At 36.9% G+C, this 20,930-nt stretch overlaps 1 protein-coding gene and 1 pseudogene across 1 annotated transcript; both read right to left on the minus strand.

Annotated features, from left to right (window-relative positions):
- Window positions 1–429: 429 nt before the first annotated feature.
- LOC123457679 lies at window positions 430–1,352 on the minus strand (annotated as a pseudogene).
- A 16,398-nt stretch (window positions 1,353–17,750) lies between these two features.
- LOC123463588 (olfactory receptor 4C15-like) lies at window positions 17,751–18,692 on the minus strand. The gene has a single exon (XM_045159781.1). It carries the CDS (start codon window positions 18,684–18,686, stop codon window positions 17,751–17,753), a length of 936 nt encoding a protein of 311 aa, XP_045015716.1. The 5' UTR covers window positions 18,687–18,692.
- Between the last annotated feature and the right edge of the window lie 2,238 nt (window positions 18,693–20,930).

Genomic DNA, 20,930 nt, shown 5'->3' on the forward strand with positions numbered 1-20,930 from the left:
CTAACCTGGGTGCTTAGGCTTCACAGGCATGTGCCTTAACCAATAAGCCATTTCTCCAGCCCAGAATTTTATTTTCACTTAGTTTCACTAAGTAAGACTAGATTTCTTCTCCAAATTTCTACCATATATTTATTTCTTAATAAAGGCTTTATTAAAATAATGTGAATGTGCAGCATTCTCATAGATGAAGTATTTTTCCAATACTTCATTAGATTTGTGAGAGCATAAAACTGAATTCACTTTAATTTTCTTTTGATAATATTGAGTACTCAACTCATAGTGAACATGTGAGCATAATTTTCTTACTCCCTAACAATAATGCTTTCTCTATAGAATCATCCCATTTGTCCTGATAGTGGACAAAGCACAAAATGCTTCTCTATGTAAATACTGATTTATTTTTTCATTAAATTTTGTAACTGTAATATTTTAAGATTTAACAGAAGCCACCATCAATCTCTTCCACACTTTCCTCATGGCATTTTTCATTTCATTATTCCTGAAAGTATAAATCATAGGTTTGAGCAGTGGAGTGAGGATGGCATCAAATACAGCCACCTTTTTCTCAAAAGAGAAAGCAGATGTAGGCCGTGCATATATAAATATGCATGGACAAAGAACAAAACCACAACAGCAATGTGGGATCCGTAGGTGGACAGAGCTTTCCATCGCCCTTCAGAACTTTGGTGTCTCAGAGAGAACAAGATGACTACATAGGAAACAAGGAGAAGATTATGATGCAGATAGACCCACTGTTGGCAAATACCAAAAGGCCAAAGATGTGTCTGTGCAGGCAAGCTCCAGCAATGGGAACAAGTCACACATGAAGTGATCAATGACATTGGCCCACAGAAGGGCAGCTTCAAAGTGAAGATGATTTGTATGATGGAGTGCAGGAAGCCCCCTGCCCAGGCGACCCCCATCAGTGAACCACAGAGAACCCAGTTCATGATGGAAGAGTAGTGTAAGGGCTTGCAAATAGCTGCATAACGGTTGTAGGCCATGACCGTGAGGACGATCACTTCCACTGTGGCAAAGAAATGTTCAGCAAAGAGTTGTGTCATGCAGCCCTCAAAGGAGATGATTTTCCTCTCACAGAGAGAGTCCACGATCATCTTAGGTGTGATGACAGAAGAAATGCATGCATCTAGAAAGGACAAGAATGCCAAAAATAAGTACATGGGGGAGCCCAGCAGTGCAGGGCTGCAGACGATGGTCACTGCAATTATCATGTTGCCCCCAACAGTTGCAATATACACAAACAAAAATATAACAAATATGATTTTTTGAACATTTGGATTCTGTGAAAGTCCCAGGAGAATGAGCTCAGTTTCAAAGCTCTGGTTTTCCATGATTCACATGGAGAAGGTGAAAGGAAATTCTGTTGATATGAATCTGCAATTATTAGCAAAATATTTCTCAAATCATTTTATAATAATACCAACAAATTGGTACATCATTAAGCAAATTATTGTGATATTTTTAAATTTATTAACACTGCGAAAAAGTAATAGAAGTTTACTTAAGGGAGTTATTGAAAATAAAGTGTAAGTGCTTTGGAAATACAGTATTAAAACATTTAAAATAGGCACAATTTTCAGAACAGGGAAGGATCATCCATCTGCAGGGGAGCAAAGAAGTGTTTTCTCTTCCAAGTGTCAGTTTTTCTTCTCTAGTGGCTTCCTGAAGTAAAATATTGAAAATCAACAAGAAACCATGTCCAATTTTTGAGCAAAAAGACAACTTGTAACCATGTCTGCCATCTGCATGGATTGTGTCGGGGAAGAGCAGTTTTTAATGACACAAGTACAACCTTATCTGTCAGTAGATGGGGAAGCAAGGTAGAATTTGGGATGTACTTGAAAATCTTTGCACACATTTTCATATTTCCTTAAAAGTTTGAAATGGTTTGAGATGTGAAATAAGTAATTATTCTTTATAAAAGAGAAATGTAGCCAGGCAGGCTGGCACACACCTTTAATCCCAGCACATGGGAAGCATAGGTAGGAGGATTGCTATGAGTTTGAGGCCACCCTGAGACTACATAATGAATTCCAGGGCAGAGAGAGACAGGGGAGGGGAGAGAGATAAAGGTGTGTGAGAAAATATTTAGCTTTATATGTTATGCACATGTTCAAAGTGTTGAGATTTCACTTTCTTAATATTTTATTTAATTATTTATTTACTTGAGACAGAAAGAGAGATAGAGAGTGAGAAAATGGGCACACCAGGGCTTCTAGCTATTGCAAATGAATTCCAGTTGCATGTGCCACCTTGTGCACCTGGCTTACGTAGGTACTGGAGAATTGAACCTGGCTCCTTAGGCTTGGCAGGCAAAGGTCTTTACTTCTACGCCATTTCTCCAGCACAGATTTCACTCTTAATTCATTTTTTATAATTGTGATCATAAATGAAAATAATGCCTGTATAGTCATGATGCAATCATTAGAAAAATATTTCTTCAAACCCTTTTATAGCAATATCAACAAATTGTTGCATTATTGGGCAAATTATTGTGATTTTTTAAAATTTATTACCACTGAGAATAAAAATATTAGTTTATTGAAGGGAGTTATTGGAAATCATTCTTGGAAAATCATGACTAAGAGAGATAATATAAAAAACAGCATTGTTCAGGACTGTCTGACTCACTAACAGTACATGGTAGGTTTATTGCTGCTATTTTATTGGTGAAATGGTAAATTCAAGGTAAAAATAATATTAAACCAGTCATCTGGGATTTTAACAAAGTCTCTGGCTCAAACATGAGTGATTTCTCTATGACATCAATAGGAAAAGTAGTAGAGATTTTTCTTTTCCACCAGAAACTTCATAATATAGTCATTCTATATTCTGAACCCATCTACAAAGGTTAGTACATCCTATTACTTTGTTCATGTGTCAGTGAGACAACAAAGAAAATCACAAAGAACAACAGGCAATGATGATATCACCTACATATGAAAATTGGTGACAGTCACATTGGCAAGGAAGAGAATCAACAGATTCAATACATTTTTAGTCTTAAAATTATTTTCCAATTATTTTTACAAAGTTACCTTGTTTGAATTAATATACTTCTTTAAAATATATAATGTGAAATTTACACAAGGAAACTATTAAGCATATGTTCATAAAGAGCTTACCTGCTCCTCTCCAAGGATGGCCAGGCGGGTCAAATGTGAAAATGCTGTTTATGATGAAATTCTACTATCAATTCTAGTCCCAATTCACTTGAAAGCTCAGCTACTTTATGCAGAAAAGTTCTTCTAAGAATCTTCCAGGTGTACATACCATGTCTTGAGTTCATTTTGATTAGGTACACAACTGAAATGTACCAGTAAAATATAATGTTCATATATGTGCATGCATGCGTGTGTGTGTGTGTGTGTGTGTGTGTGTGTGTGTGTGTATATATATATATATATATATATATATATATATATATATATATATAATTTCTCTTTACATGGCCAAAGCTTGTTAAGTATTTTCTTCATAGTTATGCATAGATACACATACATATATTGTTAAATATAAATAAAAGAATAATATGTTTTTCCTGAGAAGGAAAAACAACCTGAATTTAATGACTGCTACACAGATACAATTTTCTATGTTTTTTATGTTTTATGTAAATTTTTAAAAACTGCTTCCATGATATTCTCAGGCCTGTTTCTCACTAGCATCTACTTTATGAATTCTATATCCACACACAAAATCTACCTAAGAAAGATCAGTCAACCATCAAATAATCATGGTCTCAGAAGCTAAAAAAAAAAAAAGATTATTTTTAATGATAAGTTGTCCTATGCAAAGAGGATATTTTAAATTGTAATTCTCTTTTCACATGGCCAAAGCCTGTATTTTCTTCATATTTATACGTAAATGCTAGACATTTTTTTTTATGGTTTGCAATAACACAGTACACTTTAAATGTTGAACTGTGAATGTCCTTAGAATTCAGGGATGGAGTATCATGTCCTTTGGACCCACAGGCAGCACATCCTGCTTCAGATAGCCTCATTGTACAAAGAATACCAAACTAAGTGGGAAGCACAAAGAGAAACAAGGCCTATGTTAATCTAAATATTCAGTTCATCTTGTTTTTTATTTTTATGTACTAATTCAATATTTTCATTTGTTACAAAATGACACCTTCATCTTTCCAACAAAGCAATTTCCAAAATTCACATTAAAATATAGGGTATATAGTCTAGTCACCAATAATTATCCCACACCTTGAATTATTTAAAAGAAAATTAACCTAATGACAGTGTGTTACGTGGATTGAAAATTGCAACACATAAGGATATGAAGAGAAAATTTAGCTAAATATAAATAAAATGATATTTATCTCAGTAGTGTATCCATATTTATTTCAAAATCTTGATAAATGTAATCCTAGTAATACAGTATTACAATACCAAATGAAACTAAATCAGTAAGATACCTTCTATATTATTTCTATCCATCTATAATTAGATCAAACAAACTGTTAAAGTAGAAAAATATTTATTTTCTATTATTAAAAAGTCTACAAAGTAATTTTATGTGCAATAGCTATGTGCCATTGAACAATCTACCACATCTCAAGGTTTTTTGTTCATGAAAGACAAATTGATTATTCTTTTCAGGGTGGCTTCAAACTCACCATGTAGTCTAGGATGTTTTAACTTTTGATTTTCCTGTATCTGCCACCCAGCTGCTGGCGTCACTAACTTGTACCACCATAGGAAGCCAAATCCGTCACTCTGAAAGCTATGAACCATAAGGAATATGTAAATATTGATGTCAGCAGTACCTATACACACAAACTAAGGAGAAAAACACAGCCAATCATAAGAAAACATGTCTTTTTTCAAACCAAATATAGAGACATGGGGAAATAGCTTAGCCAACAAAATGTTTGCCATGCAAGCATGAGAACATAAGTTTGGTCCTCAGAAACCTCTTAAAATGCCAAACATGTTAGCAAGTACTTATAATCCCAGAGCTGGAGAAGTAAAAACAGATGGATCCCTAGGGTTTGCTGACCAGATTGCCAGATAAATTGATAAGGTTCAGGCCAATGAGAGAGCCTGTCAAAAAGTAAAATGAATGGCTCCTAAGGAATAGCATCTAACATTGTCCTCTGGCCTCCACATGCAAATGCACATAGATATAACATGCACTCACATGACTACTCACACATACATGAACATGCACACACACAGTAACAATCCTTTAAAAACTGTACTAGCTACAATGAGATTGGTTCATTCAAGTACTCCATTCAAGAGACATGTTGGTAAATAATTCCAGAACCATCAACATGCTTATATTCCTTACATTAGTAACTCCATCCCTAAGATTTTATTCTAAAAATTAAAAATGAGGAAATTTTGCATCAAATGATAGGATGTCAAAAATACTGAAAAGTAAGAAATATCTAAAACTTAAAAAATGGAAATAATTATGAAAATAAAACTGTTACAAATTGCTATCACATGATATAGAGAAAACAACAATAGATATCAAAAGACATCAAAGATTAGGCATTTTGGGCTGGAGAGATGGCTTAGTGGTTAAGCGTTTGCCTGTGAAGCCTAAGGACCCCGGTTCGAGGCTCGGTTCCCCAGGTCCCACATTAGCCAGATGCACAAGGGGGCGCATGCATCTGGAGTTCGTTTGCAGTGGCTGGAAGCCCTGTGCACCCATTCTCTCTCTCTATCTGTCTTTCTCTCTGTGTCTGTTGCTCTCAAATAAATAAATGAAAAATGAACAAAAAATATTTAAAAAAAGATTAGGCATTTTAACAGCATAGTTTTTGATATAGGATTGTCTACATCAGTAAAACATTCATTTTCGTTGGTCTGTGTAGCTAGGAAAATTCCTTTTCTTGACTTTCTGAGATATATGTATGTTCCTGTTAGATTACTAATCCATTCCCCTCTCTTCAGTGTATATCTGCTGATTTTCCCAATATTTCAATTTTAATATTCTTTCAATTATGAAATATTTTCTCTCATTGCCTTGCTAATGGATGTTTTAAATGTTTGAACCTTCTCATTTCTGAATCATTTCTTAATCATTCATCCCTTTTTAAAAGAAAGAGAGCAAGCATAGTAACCAGCACTAAAGCAGTTCAGAGCTTTAGTCGCTTAGATTTTCCTGAATATTCTGTGGGAACCTAATGCTATTTATGACAAAAGTAGACAAAATCAAACTTAATGATTTGCATTACCTTTGCTGACCTCTTAATGTCCATCCCTGTGCCATCAGTTAGTGTGGAGTAACGGAAATAATGCATTTTATATTCTCCACCAAGAGCTATGTCGTGTGGAGAAGTACCACAGTTTTCCATGCTGCTACATCAGCATTCTTTATACATGCTCAAATCACACTACTTTTCAATCAAAATGTGGGCGAATTTATTGATAAACTAGAATATATTTCTACACATCAGATAATTAGTATCAGAGGGATAGAAAAATATCCACTTGGTACATTTCTGAGTTACTCTGTTTCAGTGTGAAGATTCAAAGTTGAATATAGGTTGAATTTCATTAGACTGATAATAGGTGTTCAAAGGAATGGAAAAAAAAAAGGATGGTGAATAAGGAAGGAAGGGAAAGATGAATGGAAGCAAGATGGAAGTAAGTAAGTAAGTAAGGGAGGGAGGCCGGAGGGAAGGAGGAAGTAAGGGAAAGAGTGGAAGCTTGCATCTCAAAGCTGACCATTTTGGGGTGTGGGGGCACTTACCACTGTCAAGTGCTCTGCTTGGGGCTCCACATGTGTCCCTGTACTCACTTTTTATCCATTGGCCTTGATCACACAATCCTACTGAAGTTGAGGCAGCTGAGCTCCGAAGTGTATGTGACTTGCTTAAGTGCATACAGTGAGGAAGTAAGACACCCACATGAATGATGCACAATAGCTGACCACACAAGCCAATGAAGCACTCTATCAGAATTTAAGTCACCTCTGAAAATGCAAAGTATATCTATAAATCTCATCATCTATAAGGTCTGTGAAAAATAGGAAAATAGTCATTTCCTATTCTTTTCTCGATGGGGCGAAGCTCATTCAGTGGTGACCTACAGGCGGTGGTGATACCCAACCTTTACTTCAGCTGAGCACTGCTCAGGCCGGTGAGGAGGAGAGCGGCCATTGCTTCTCAAGTGCTCTTTTCACATGGGTTTGTGGTAAGAGAAAAATGAAGCCAAAGTTTCCTCCTTGATTACAACTGAAATTTAAAGAGGATTCCCTGAGAGGTCACAAACCTGTGTTAGTTCCCTAGTGTTTTCAAAATTTCTGGCCACATGAATTCTCAAGGCACAATTGTGTATGTGTTTTCATTTGTTCAAGTATTTGCAAAACTTTTATAAGCCTCCAGTTCAATTTATTCCTTTTAATTTTTTTCTTGAGTTGCTATAATGACTTTACATCCCATCATTTTGAGAAATAAAGACTCTGTATGATGGATGGATAGAGCATCTCTTTGCAGAATTTAGGCAGCAGTCTTGTGTACTTACTAAATGTGAGAGTTGAGTTCTGTGAGAAATAATCTATTAATCCATAAAGGATATCATGTGCTGTTTGTAAATACACTAGCAAGGAAATATTTTATATAAAATAATTGGGATGTATTTTAACTGAAATGTTATTTACTACCTCAAAAAAATCTTAAGAATGTGCAACATTTTTATATTGTTTTCTTGAGAAAAGGCCTCTCTTTTTAGCCCAGAACTCATGTCAGTCCTCCTGATTTAGATGCCAAAGAGGAACAGTTACAGGCATGAGCCATTCTGCTTGCTTGAGTAACAACTTTCGAACTAGAAGTCTGGGAATCTGGAGAAGGCTCGGTGGTAAAGCCCTTGCTGCATAAGCATGAGGACCTGACTTTGGATTCTGAGATCCCTGGTAAATCAGATACAGCAGCTCACTTCTGTAATCACTGTACTGTAATGGTGAGATGGGAGGGAGAGACAGGAGAATCCCTGGAAGCTCATAGGCAAGCTGGTCCATGCATGCAGCAATGAACGCCAAGAGACTGCCCCTCACGCAAGGTGGAAGATGAGGATCTACACCTGAAGTGACCATCTCTTCCTCATGCATACCAACACAGGCACACACACACACACACACACACACACACACACACACACACACACACTTTTCTTAAAGGTGAAAATACAGTCTCTATAGGTTGAAAGAATTTTTCTCTTCACTTTATCTGAAAGCTGATGTGTGGATCTGTTTAATGTAGGAGATCATAGCATTTAGATTGTTGCTTGAGGGAAAACTTTAAAAGCACTCCCAGGGAAAGGGTCCATACCAAAAAATGGTTGTTCCTTTTTACAGCTGTTAAGCATCCCATGCATTTTGTATCTATTCACACAACACTGGAAATTGTGAAAAGTAAGTGATTCATGAGAAAATTTATGAATAGTGGTTCCTAGAAGCACCAGTATTTTAATAGCCTATGAATTTCAGGTATGTAGGTTTTTCTTTTAATTTAAAATTTATTTTTCCTGCCACTGAAGAGCAACCTGACATAGAGTACAGTGTACATGACATGGAATTTGTTAAATATCTGTATTTATTTAGTATTCAGAGGGTGACAGTTTTACTCTCTGGTTCTCAGTTCAAACTCTTCCTGAGCATCCCCGACTTTATTCTTTGCCCTGCCTGTTGATTTCTCTATTATCTGCATCTGTTCAAAACACCGGTTATACTGTGAAAACTAGGGCAGATAATATAAGAAATATCTTTGTAACATTATAAAAATTAGTGTAGCTTCTTTAAGTTGAAATAATATAGTGAAGCAAAATGGAGAAGTCTTAGCCAAGGACATGTAAGCATGAATTATCTGAGGCTTTAGTTAACCCTTCAAGAATATATCCAGTGGCCCACAATTTTCCACTGGTTTAAGATCCCATCTTCATTATTTATTAAATTGTTGTTTTAAAAGGTTTCCAGAAACATATGGCTTGGTAATTTCTTATATTCTTTAGACTTTTCATTATTCACTCTAGCAAAAGTGAAACAAAGCAGAGCTTAAAGACATGTTCTGATAGAACAATTCTTTCAATATTCCTACATTTTTAGAAAGCTTCATTTACAACATGGACCCATAGCATGTACAATTTAGAGTTGGTTGATCATTTTCTGTAAACATGTGGGGTTTTTTTCATTATGAGAGTAAATAGTGTATAGCTAAAAATTCATCAGAAATATTATCTATAAAACACATTCTCCCTCTCCTGGGGCATGTAAAGAGAACCAAAACTTTTATAGGTGCCCTATTTATGGGTGGAATGTAAAACAATGAGCACTTTGATTATAGAATATATAAAATCCTGAAATAGTTACACATTGTGATTTACTGATGGTCATTTAGAATAGTGAACAGAGAGGACAACCTTAAGCCCTCATGCTTAAGTTGAAATGATGCTATGAAGTTTCCTGGGTACCATTTATTCTCTTTTTATGTCATGTCCATTGATGCTGCATCATTTACCAGGAAGCCCTTGGTTACTGCTTAACAAGCTTTTTTTTTTTTTTTTTTGTAAACTTTAATAATCGGGCACACATCTATGATCACATTAAACAGGAAGAACAGTACTTTCTTGACCACATCAAGTGTAATGTATAAAATTTTCTTTCACAGGCTGGAGAGATGGCTTACCAGTTAAAACACTTGCCTGCGAAGCCTAAGGACCCATGTTTGACTGTCCACTCCTACGTTAGCCGGAGGACAAAGGTGAGGCAAGTAAAAGGTCACACTTGCCCACCAGGTGGTGCAAGCATTTGGAATTCAACGTGCCAATAATCTCTTTTGCTCTCTCTCTGTCTTGATCCGTCTAAAAAGTAATGATAATAAATAAATAAAATAAAATCTTATTTCAGAGCTGGGAGTGGTGGCACACGACTTTAATCCCAGCACTTGGGAGGCAAAGGTAGGAGGATTGCCACTCGTTGGTGGCCACCCTGAGACTACATAGTTAATTCCAGGTCAGCCTGAGCTAGAGTGTGACCCTATCTCGAAAAACCAATAAGATAAAATAAAATAAAATTTTATTTCATAGACACAGAATTCTACATGCTCTAAGCTTGTACTTTGAACTCATCAAGCTTTAATCACCACATTGGATGTTGTGACGGGTCTTCACACTGTACATAGCCCTGCTTTCTACATTGCTACCACCAGGGAGGGCAGATTAGAGGAAAATTTAAAATGAAGAAGTACAGAGCTATTACTTTGATTGAAGAAAGTCTAGTTCTCACGTAGGGTCTAAGCAACCCATGGGACCCCCTCTCAATCCTCACCTGACTGCCCACCCACAGCCTGATATTTTCCAACTCCTTTGATATTCATACATGAAACAAATAATGAAAAATTTAAGAGCTGACTTTTTATGTTGCAACAAAGTTTAAAAAATCCAGAGTCTGCAATGCCTGCACAGTACACAGATGTACACTACGTTCAAGCCCAGGGACTGCTTCATCACAGTTATTAACATGGGATTGCCAGTGGCCAAAAATGATTCAAGCTATGCACTGATCCATGTGACCACTGATTCAGATCTTAAACCTCTTTGGCTAAAGGTATAGATTGCATCTGCACTGTAGATCATGCTGGGTTTCTTCATGTAACCACATGGCAGGAATGACAGTACCACAGAACTCTAGTAAACCTTAAAAATATAAGAAATCAAAAGTGCAGAACATTTGAATATTGGGGTCCAAGAGGAGAGGAAAATAGTAATAAAATGTGTCTTTTGTTATGAAAAAAATGTTTGTATCCAAAGTTGAAAATCAGATATGTGATGGAAGTTGGTATAATAAAAATAAAACTATGCTTTAATGGCAATTATAAGTGTTTTATCATGTAGATTAAAAATCAATATGAAATCCACAGTTAGCTGGACTCTAATTAATAGTAGGAAAAAGTGGAAATAAGTTATCCTCCTAACTAAATGTCATGAAAATTGAGTTTGAAATTTAGATATCATGGGCTGGAGAAGCTGGCTTAGCACTTAAAGTGCTTGTCTGCATAGCCAAAGGACCCCAGTTCAATTCTCTAGAACCCACATAAACTAGATGCACAAGGGGGCACATGTGTCTGGAGTTCGATGGCAGTGGCTAGAGGCCCAGATGTGCCCATTCTCTCTCTCAAATAACTAAGTAAATAATAAAAAATTAGATATCTCATTGGTAAAATATAAAATTCGAAGGTACAAAGATATGTCAGCAGCTTTTGAGATAATTTATCACCTTGGAGCAAAAGCCACTTAAAATAATTTTATTGAATTTCTCCATTTCTTCTTAATCTAGATTCCATACGAGTAATTAGTTATTTTATTATAATGAAGAGCCTATCTTCTTCAAGAGGCCAGAGACGCACTGAAGATACCTGTCTTTTTGTCCCTGTGTTTACAAACCCAGCATAAAATATACAAGAGGACTCACTGTGACCTCAACAAAATAATGTCTGACCTGCAGGGCACCAAAATATGGCTTCAAACTTGTTGATTTGATTTTGTTTGTTGGCTGGATGTTATTTTGTTGTGTTATTATTGCTCTGGTTGTTGTTTTGACTGAGAGAGGGTCCTGCTGTATAGCCCTGATTATCCTCAAACTCCCAATTCCTCAGTGCTGGCATTAGATGTATATTCCATTAAAAGTAACTTTTTCTTGTTGCTGTGACCAAATACATAAATTTAAGGGAGGAAGTGTTTATTTTGGATCAAGTTTTGAGACTATAGACCATTTTGGTAAGCAAGGCATGGTGGAGTTCACAATAATGTTAGCAAGTGGTTGGAATTCCTCACATCTTGTTGAAACACGGAGCCTGAAGGAGGAATGCATGTACTCACTTTTTTTTTGATTTTTGTTTTATTCAGTCTAGGACCTCCACCTGTGGACCTATACTACCCATATTTGAGATGGATCTTTCCTCCTCAGTTATACCTCTCCAGAAATAACCTCAAAGACAGGTCTAGAGGTGTGACTCCCAGGTGATTCCAAATCTAGTCAACTTGACCATGAAGGTATGTCATCTCAAAAAGGCTTACTCTCAAATACCACTGTATGATTTTGAATGGTAGTGCTTCCTTGATTTCATCTGAAGCATGTTTGTTATTGGTATATGTGAAGACTATTTATTTCTGTGTGTTAATTTTGTATCCTGCTGCTTTGATGAAAGCTGGCTCTAACAGTTTTCTGGTAGAGTCTTTAGGGCTCTTTATGCATGGAATCATATCATTTGCAAATAATGATAATTTGAATTTTTCCTTTCCATTTATTTGTTTTTTGTCATTGCTCTAGTTAAGACTGCCAGTACTGTATTAAATAAATTTGAGTAAGTGCTCACCCTTGTTTTGTTCCTGATTTTAGTAGAAATACTTCTAGTTTTTCCCCATTTAATATAATGTTGGCTATCTGTTTGTCATAAATAGATTTTATTATGCTTATATGCATTCTTTCTACTTGTAATTCTTAGGACTGTAATGATGAAGCAGTGTTGGATTTTGTCAAATGCCCTTTCTGTATCTACTGAGATGATCATGTGATTTTTGTCTTTGAAACCATTTTCATGATATATTGATTTGTGTACATCGAACCATCCCTGCATCTCTGAGCTAAACCTCACTTGCTAGGGTGAATAATCTTATTGATCCTGTTTATCCTTCTGAAAGAATAAACTCTTTCATTCATTGATTCTTTGTGTGTGTGTGTGTATGTGTGTGTGTTTGGTTTCTATTTCATGAATTTTGTACCTATCTTCATTATTTTATTCTATCTGTGGATTTTGGGGTTAGCTTATTCTTTCTCTAATGTCTTAAGGTATAGTATTGATTAATTAATTAGGATATTTGTTGATGACAAATCTCATTTCTTATGATAAGTACTTAAAACTATAAATTTACCTCTCAGGACTGCCTTCATTGTGATCCATAGGCTTTCTATGTTTTATTTTATTGTCATCTGATTATAGAAAATTTTTGGTTTCTTTCTTGGTTTCTTCAATGGCCAATTCACCATTCAATAGTATATTTAATTTTCATGAATTTGTATAAAGTTCTATTGTCTTTTTTTGCTGTTGATTTGTAGTTTTATCTAATTGTGATCAAATAGACTATAAGGACTTAAATTTGAGATTTCCACTATTTGTTAAGATTTGCTTTGTCCTATTATATAATCTATTTCAGAGAATATTCTATGTGCTGCTGAAAATAATGTGAACTATGCAGCACTAGGATAGAATATTCTTTAGACTGCAGTTAGGTCCATTTGTTATGTTATTTAATTCAGATTTTTATGCTTATTTTTCATATTTTACTTATTTATGAGAGATAGAGACAGAAATAGGTAGATAGAGACTGGGACAGAAAGACTGAAAGAGATACAAAGAGAAACAGAGAGAGTGAGAGATCATGTGCGCATGAGAGAGAAGAGGTTCACTAGGGCCTCTTGCCGCTGCAAACAAACTCCACATGTGTGTATTACTTTGTACATCTGGCTTTATGTGGGTACTGGGGAATTGAACCCTAGCCTGCAGACTTTGCAAACATGCACCTTTCACACTGAGCCACCTCCCCAGGCCTCTTTTCTTTCTTTCTTTTTTTTTTAAATTTATGGCTAAGATGATTTGTTGTTTGGTGAGAACTGGGTATTGACGTCACTCAACTACTACTCTTCTTGGGGTAATCTGCAATTTGTAGTAGTGTTTAATAAAACTGGGTGCACCCATGTTCAATACATATATGATTATAATTATACTTCCTCTCATTGGATTATTCCCTTAATTAGTACATCTTTATATCTCCTAAGGTTGATTTGAAATCTGTCCTGTCAGATATATTAGAACACCAACACCTGCTTGTTTTCATGGTTCATTTGATTGAAATAACATTTTCCATTCTTTTACCCTAAATGTGTCTGTCTTTTACGGAGAGGTAAGTATCTTGGAGGCAACAAACAGAAGGAATCTGTCTTTTTAAAAATATTTTATTTCTTTATTTATATAAGAGATAGAAAGAGAGAGAGTGGAAGAGGCAGAGAGAAAGAGAGAATGTGCACACCACGGACTCCAGCCACAGCAAAAGAACTCTAGACACTTGCACCCCCTGTGCATCTGGCTTATGTGGGTCCTGGGGAACTCAACCGCGGTCCTTAAGCTTTGTAGGAAAATGCCTTAACCACTAATCCATTTCCCCAGCCCAAATCTGTCTTTTTATCCAGTCTGTAAGTCTGTGACTTTTGGGTGGAGCATTGAGACCATTTTTATTAAGAGTAATTATTTAAAAATGGGTATTTACTGCAGTCATTCTTGACTTTTCAGCACTTGCTATGTTTCTGTTACTGTCTTCCATTAATGTACATTGGTTTATTATATGGCTTATTCTTTCCTGCTATCCCATGTTTGTGCTTTTAGTTCTCTTTAGTTCACAGGATTACTCAAGTATTTTCTGTTGAACTGGATTAGTGACCATGCATTCCATTTGTCTACTTTTTTCTTCAGCTTCCTGTATGCCAATAATCTGAGTATTTGGTTATTTTTAGGTGTTCCAAAGTTTCTTCATATTCTGTTTGCATGATTTTTTTGAACTTTACAATGTTTTTGGAGTCCCAGTCTAATTGTGTTTTGTCTTTGAATTCAAAATTCTGTCCTCCATGTGATTTATTCTGTTGATGAGGTTTCCTTGGGAGCCTTCCAAGAGGGTTATTGTATTTATGTTTTCTGTTATGCTTTCTTCAACATTTCCATCTCTTTCTTGAATTCTATTTTCTTTTTTTTGTTTGTTTGTTTTCTGAGGCATGGTTTCACTCTACCTCAGGCTGGCCTGGAATTCACCATGTAGTCTCAGGGTGGCCGTGAACTCATAGAGATCCTCCTACCTATGCCTCCCAAGTGCTGGGATTAAAGACATGCACCACCACACCCAGCTCTATTTTCATTTCTTTTATTCTCTTTTTTTTCAAGGTAGTGTCTCACTCTAGCCCAGGCTGACCTGGAATTCACTATACAGTCTCAGGGTGGCCTTGAACTCATGGCAATCCTCCTTCCTCTGCCTCCCAAGTGCTGGGAGTAAAGGCGTGTGCTACCATGCCAGGCTTCTATTTTCATTTCTTGATTTGACCTTTGTATTGTCTCTAAGAGTTCATTCCTGCATTTAGATATGTCCTCTCTGAGATTGTTTCATTGGCCCATGACTCATTTATTTGTTGATTCTCCTCAAATTCCTTTATCCTTCTGTTGATCTCTTTTCAAAGACATGTATGGAACACTGTTCCTGATTCTGAGTTCCTTCAGCCATCAGATTGAGTCATTTTTGTTGATTATCTTCCATATTCTTCATCTATCCTTTGAGTTCTTTTCATTACTTTTCTTCCAATTCATTGAAACAAACTTTGGTTTGTAATTTGAGTTCTTTTTTGCTAATTTTCTTGTTTCCTTCAGCCATTCTTAGAGTGCCTGCTTGATTATTCTTTGTCCAGTTTCTTTCCATTCCCCATTCAACCACCCATTTGATCATGGTTTCATTAAATTAATGTAAAATGCTTGTTGACATTTCGTTTTGAGCTTCTTTGCCTTGGGTGTCCTTTAAGCTTTCATTGGAGTTTTCCATTGTGGGCATAGGTAATCCTGGTGGGGAATCCCTTTGCTGAGTGGGGTGTGTGTGTGTGTGTGTGTGTGTGTGTGTGTGTATTTTCGTTGTGCTGGGGTCTGTACATCTTAAGATCAGTTGTCTCACTGAGGATGCAGCAATAGCAGCTCTTGTATAGGCTGTGTTGGGTGGCCTGGTCTTAGTTGATCATGGTAGGTATGGAATTGAAAACTATCCAGTGGGTTGGGGTGGGTGCACTTGAGCCTGACCAAAATCTCCTTTATGTGTGTGCCACCTCCCTGCAAATCTGCATAAAACCTTGGGAGGCCTGGCCTGCATGGTGTCTAATATGAGCGCTTTTCTTCCAGTCTTACTTGCTGTCTGGCTTTTTGGAGTGATATCAGCTCCAAGTTTCTCCTGGAACTTGCAGCCCACACATAGTTGTCCTCTGCCTCAGCCCTTATTCAGACAAATATTTGGGGTGGGGGGGGGACTTGCAGGATTGGTGAGAGAAGTAGAATCCGTGTTGGTCAGCTGCTCGCCACTGACCTTCCACTGGTTTGTGCCTCTCCAACAGCTTCCCTAGACTTTTTCTAGCCCTGGTGCATGAACTCTGTGCTCAGCCTTATCTCAAAAGGACATGACCTTGCTGGTGGCTGACCTTCCCTAGGGCTATCCCCTTCCACGTGGCCACCCTGATATGGCATCTAGGCCAGATGCATAACCCTGGAGCTCAGCCAGGTCTCACAATTTCACACTGCCCTTCCTATTACCGTGGTTTGTCCCCTCCCACGGAGCTGCCCTGGAATGGTCTAGCCTTGGTGGGTAACCCCCATGCTCAGCCTTGTCTCACAATGATGTGGCCCTACTTCAGGCTGACCTTCTGTTTGTTTGCCCCTACTAGGAAGCCATCCTGGAATGGCATCTACCCCTACCCTTGGCATGTAACCCCATGCTCCTGGGGTGTCTTTAAAATCATTTGTTTTTAATTTATTTTCAAGCAGAGAAGGAGAGCAGGAGGGGAGAAAGAGAAAAAATGAGAGATAGAAAAAAGGCATGTCAGGGCCTTTTGCCAATGCAAATGAACTACAGATGCATACTGGAAAATCAAATCCAGGCCACCAGGCTTTACAAGCAGGTACCTTTAAACACTTAGCCATCTTTCTAGCCCTTGAGGTGCATTTTTAATTTCACCTATGTGAAGTTGGTTCCCTCTTTGATGTACAATGCGCTCTGCTCAGCTGGCTATATTGGTCTGTTCTTCAGATCAGCTCTGCTGAATTCTGTGGAAAGAGGGGGTGGTTCAGATCCCTTGGTGTCCTGACATCTCAAGTTCTGTTTCTGGAGCTTGTTCATGGTAGAGGGGAGGTTGTCTCCAGGTGTTACAGAGCTGTTCAGCTGGTAAAGTATGCTCCTGATATTTTGGTTTTGCAAAGCCAGTGTAAATGGGAGAATCCCTTCCCAGTAGTTATGCACTGGCTGACTAAGGCAGAGCCCAGAGAGTAGAAACACTTCCTAGTAGTTTCTGGTTGAAGCCCCACCACTGATTATAGGTTTACTGGAAGCTCCTAACTCCCTCATGCTTATCTGCAGGGGTCTTACTTGGGTTAATAATTTCTTACACACTTTTAACTTTTTGGTTGAAGAGTGTATTGTACATTATCTTGCCTCTTTTTTTACCCCTAGGTTTCTCTGGCAAAGTTTCTATTTTGTCATCTTAACCAGAAGTCAAGATTCTTCTTTCTACTCTTCCTAAGTTATGTTTGTTTTTCTACAGAGTCACTGAGATCACTGTCCTAAGTGAAAACTTGAAAATGTTTTTGACTCAAATGTTTGACATATTTATCTTTCATATATTTGTCAAACCATGAAGTTAATAGCCAAAAGTCCAATATATAATTTTGATTTAAATTGCTTTTTATGATCTATCTATCTATCTAATTCAATCTTTTTAATTTATACATGAGGATGTTGAATTTCCAAGTCAGGGGACATGACTGATGTAAAGATTAAAACATCATGTTATAACCTCCAAAGTCATGGTATTTCTGAAGAACAACGTTACCTCATTACAGATACTGAACAATCCATAAAGTTTTCTCTAAGTAAATTTCATTTATTTAGTATGTACATTACTATTTAGAAAAGGTTTCATTTTTCACCAGAAACTACCAGTAATCTCTTCCATACTTTCCTCATGGCATTTTTCATCTCCTTATTCCTAAAAGTATAAATCATAGGATTAAGTAAGGGGGTTAACATGGTGTAAAATATTGCTACCATTTTGTCAAATGAGAAGGCAGTGGGAGGTCTTGCATATGTAAATATACATGGGACAAAGAATAAAACTACAACAGCAATATGAGACCCACAGGTGGACAGAGCTTTATACCGCCCTTCAGAGCTATGATTTCTCAGAGAGAATAAGATGAAACAATAGGAGACAAGCAACAAGGAAAAGATTATAATACAGATAAATCCACTGTTGGCAACCACCAGAAGACCAAAGATGTGAGTATCAGTGCAGGCAAGCTCTAGTAATGGATACAAGTCACATATAAAATGATCAATGACATTGGGTCCACAAAAGGGCAGCTGCAAAGTGAAGATGATTTGTATGATGGAGTGCAGAAAGCCCCCTGCCCAGGCGACCCCCATCAGAGAACCACAGAGCCTCCAGTTCATGATGGAAGAGTAGTGTAAGGGCTTGCAAATGGCCACATAGCGGTCATAGGCCATGGCTGTGAGAACAATCACCTCTGACCCACCAAAGAAGTGTTCAGTAAAAAGTTGCACCATGCATCCTTCAAAAGAGATGGTCTTCTTCTCATAGAGAGAGTCTGCAATCATCTTTGGAGTCATAGCAGAGGAAAAACATGCATCCAGGAAGGACAGGAATGCCAAGAAGAAGTACATGGGGGAGCCCAGCAGTGCAGGGCTGCAGATGATGGTCACCACAATTGTCATGTTGCCCCCAACAGTTGCAATGTACACAAACAAAAATACAACAAATAATATTTTCTGAACATTTGGATTCTGTGAAAGTCCCAGGAAGACAAATTCAGTTACAAGGCTCAGGTTTTGCATGATTTCCAAGGAAAAGATGAATGCAAGGTAGTGCCCCTATAATTTTGCAATTATGATAAAAATTAAAAGACTTAAAAAATGCTTCTGCCTAGTTTATACTTTGATTGAACCCAAAATTTAGTGCATCAAGAATGAAATTATTACTGAGTGCTATTATTTTATGAAGAATGCAAAATTGGACACCTTGTTACAGGTAATACTTATAAATCAATCAGATTACAATGAGTATAAATTATTGAGTGCATTAAAAAGGTAGTTTTTTTTCTATTGGAATGGAAATATTCACATGTGTCAGAGAAGATTGAAGGTTGGTAGTTTTTATTTCTAACACTATACAATCTCGAGGTGATCATATCTATAAATAGAAAAAAATAAAGCACATTTTAGGATGAAAATGAAAACCATGGCTACTTCTACAAAGTTCCTTTAAAAGTCTACACTGAAAGTGGCCCTTAAATATTTTATTAATTCATTCATTTAAGAAGCATCTATTGAAAAAATTGTCAGATACAGATTATCAAATCAGAAGCTATCACTTAGTATTGAGGATTGAAAAAAAATCACCATCTAAAGATACAACATGAGTTCATGAAAACAATCCTGCTACTTCTTGGTTTTGTCTTAATAACTAATTGCAGTAACACAAAAGGGAAGCAGTTGTCAAGGACTTTGCATATAATTTTTCTGATCATATTGATGGGGAACTTTATGCTCCAAGAGGTTATAATGAAACAAAGAATCTATTCTTGCTGTTATATAGATAATACATAAAGTGTCTCTTCCTACAACTGTCCTTCTGATCAGACCGGCAGAAACTTCACAGGAGAAGTGGTCTTATAATATTACCTTCCATCTATAAATGTTAAAACTTTTCATTATTTTGTTGAGATGAAAAGAAACATCTTTTTAATTGTATTTGAATTTTCTGAGTATGTGTGAGAGAAAGAGAGGGAGAGAGAGAGAGAGAGAGGGAGAAGGAGTATTGTGCGTGTTGGTGTTCATAATGTGCCATGGTGTGTGTGGAGGTGGGAGGACACCTTTCAGGATGGTCCTCACCTGTCCATCCCATTCGAAGGAGTCGATTCGCACTCTGGATTCCCATCTGCTGTTCTTCGTTATGAACACCATGCACTTCCAAGGTACTCCCCTGTCTCTACCTAAAATTTTGCCATCAGTGTCAGCATGCTGGGATTAAAGAGGCCCATCAAGACTTCTGGCTTTTTCCATGGGGTCTAGGGCTCGAACACCAGCTTGATTAATGAGCGTTTTGTTGAGTGGTCTCCAGCCCTAAATCAGAAGTCTATGTGCTAATCACTTGCACACAAATTGCAAACATAGTTGGGTAAGAGAAACAGTATATTGGGTTTTAGTCAAGCTCTAACTTTTTAAAACATTTTTCCCACAATATATGCAATATTACCTGGTCTGATCATGTGTACCACTTCAAGATAGTTATGTTTGAAATGTGTGTGGCTTTCTTATAAACCAGGGATGTCCATATATAACATATTTGCTCATCTTTTAAGATTATCATGATGAGTGTCAAATTAGAGAATATAAAATGTATCCAATGGTAAATGTGGAATTACTAAACATGGGTATCATGTGCTCAAGAAAAGGTAGGTGCCTTTCCTACAGAAAGATTTTCCACTCATCTTCACTGCTACATAGCTGCGAAAGATGATTGCATTCTGAGATGTCTAGGTATTATGTGAGTAAAATTCTGCTTAAATTTTAAATATCTTTATTGGCACATATATTCACTGTACAAGTAGTTTCCTAAAGATAATTTCTCTCAAGTACAGCATGTACTTTGACCCATTAACCACAAACATAACCTCTGCTTTCTCCTCCCACCTCCTAGTCTCCTTCCTTTCATTAGCCTCTCTTTTGCTTTCATGTCATGTGTTTATATAAAATCTGGGATCTACAAAGGAGATAAAGCATGCAACACTTGTCTTTCTGACAGTCTTACTTCATCTAATATGATAGGGATAAATATGTATTCCACATTAAAGGTCTTGATATAAGCAATATGTTTATGTGCCATCTACATTTGAAGTAGAAATTCAAATGGCATAAAAATAAAATACCCAGATATGTGTGGTGGCACATGCTTTTAATCCCAGCATTAAGGAGACAGAGGTAGAAGGATCACTGTGAGTACAAGGACCATGTGGAACTACTGAGTGAGTCCCAGGTCAACCTGGGGTATAGTTAGACTCCTCATTCCTTACCAAAAAT

Source organism: Jaculus jaculus, chromosome 1 (assembly GCF_020740685.1).
Source record: "Jaculus jaculus isolate mJacJac1 chromosome 1, mJacJac1.mat.Y.cur, whole genome shotgun sequence".
Lineage (NCBI taxonomy): Eukaryota > Metazoa > Chordata > Mammalia > Rodentia > Dipodidae > Jaculus > Jaculus jaculus.

Coding starts and splice junctions, on each gene's coding strand:
- LOC123463588 (XM_045159781.1), bottom strand. CDS start 18,686: ATGCAAAACCTGAGCCTTGTAACTGAATTTGTCTTCCTGGGACTTTCA.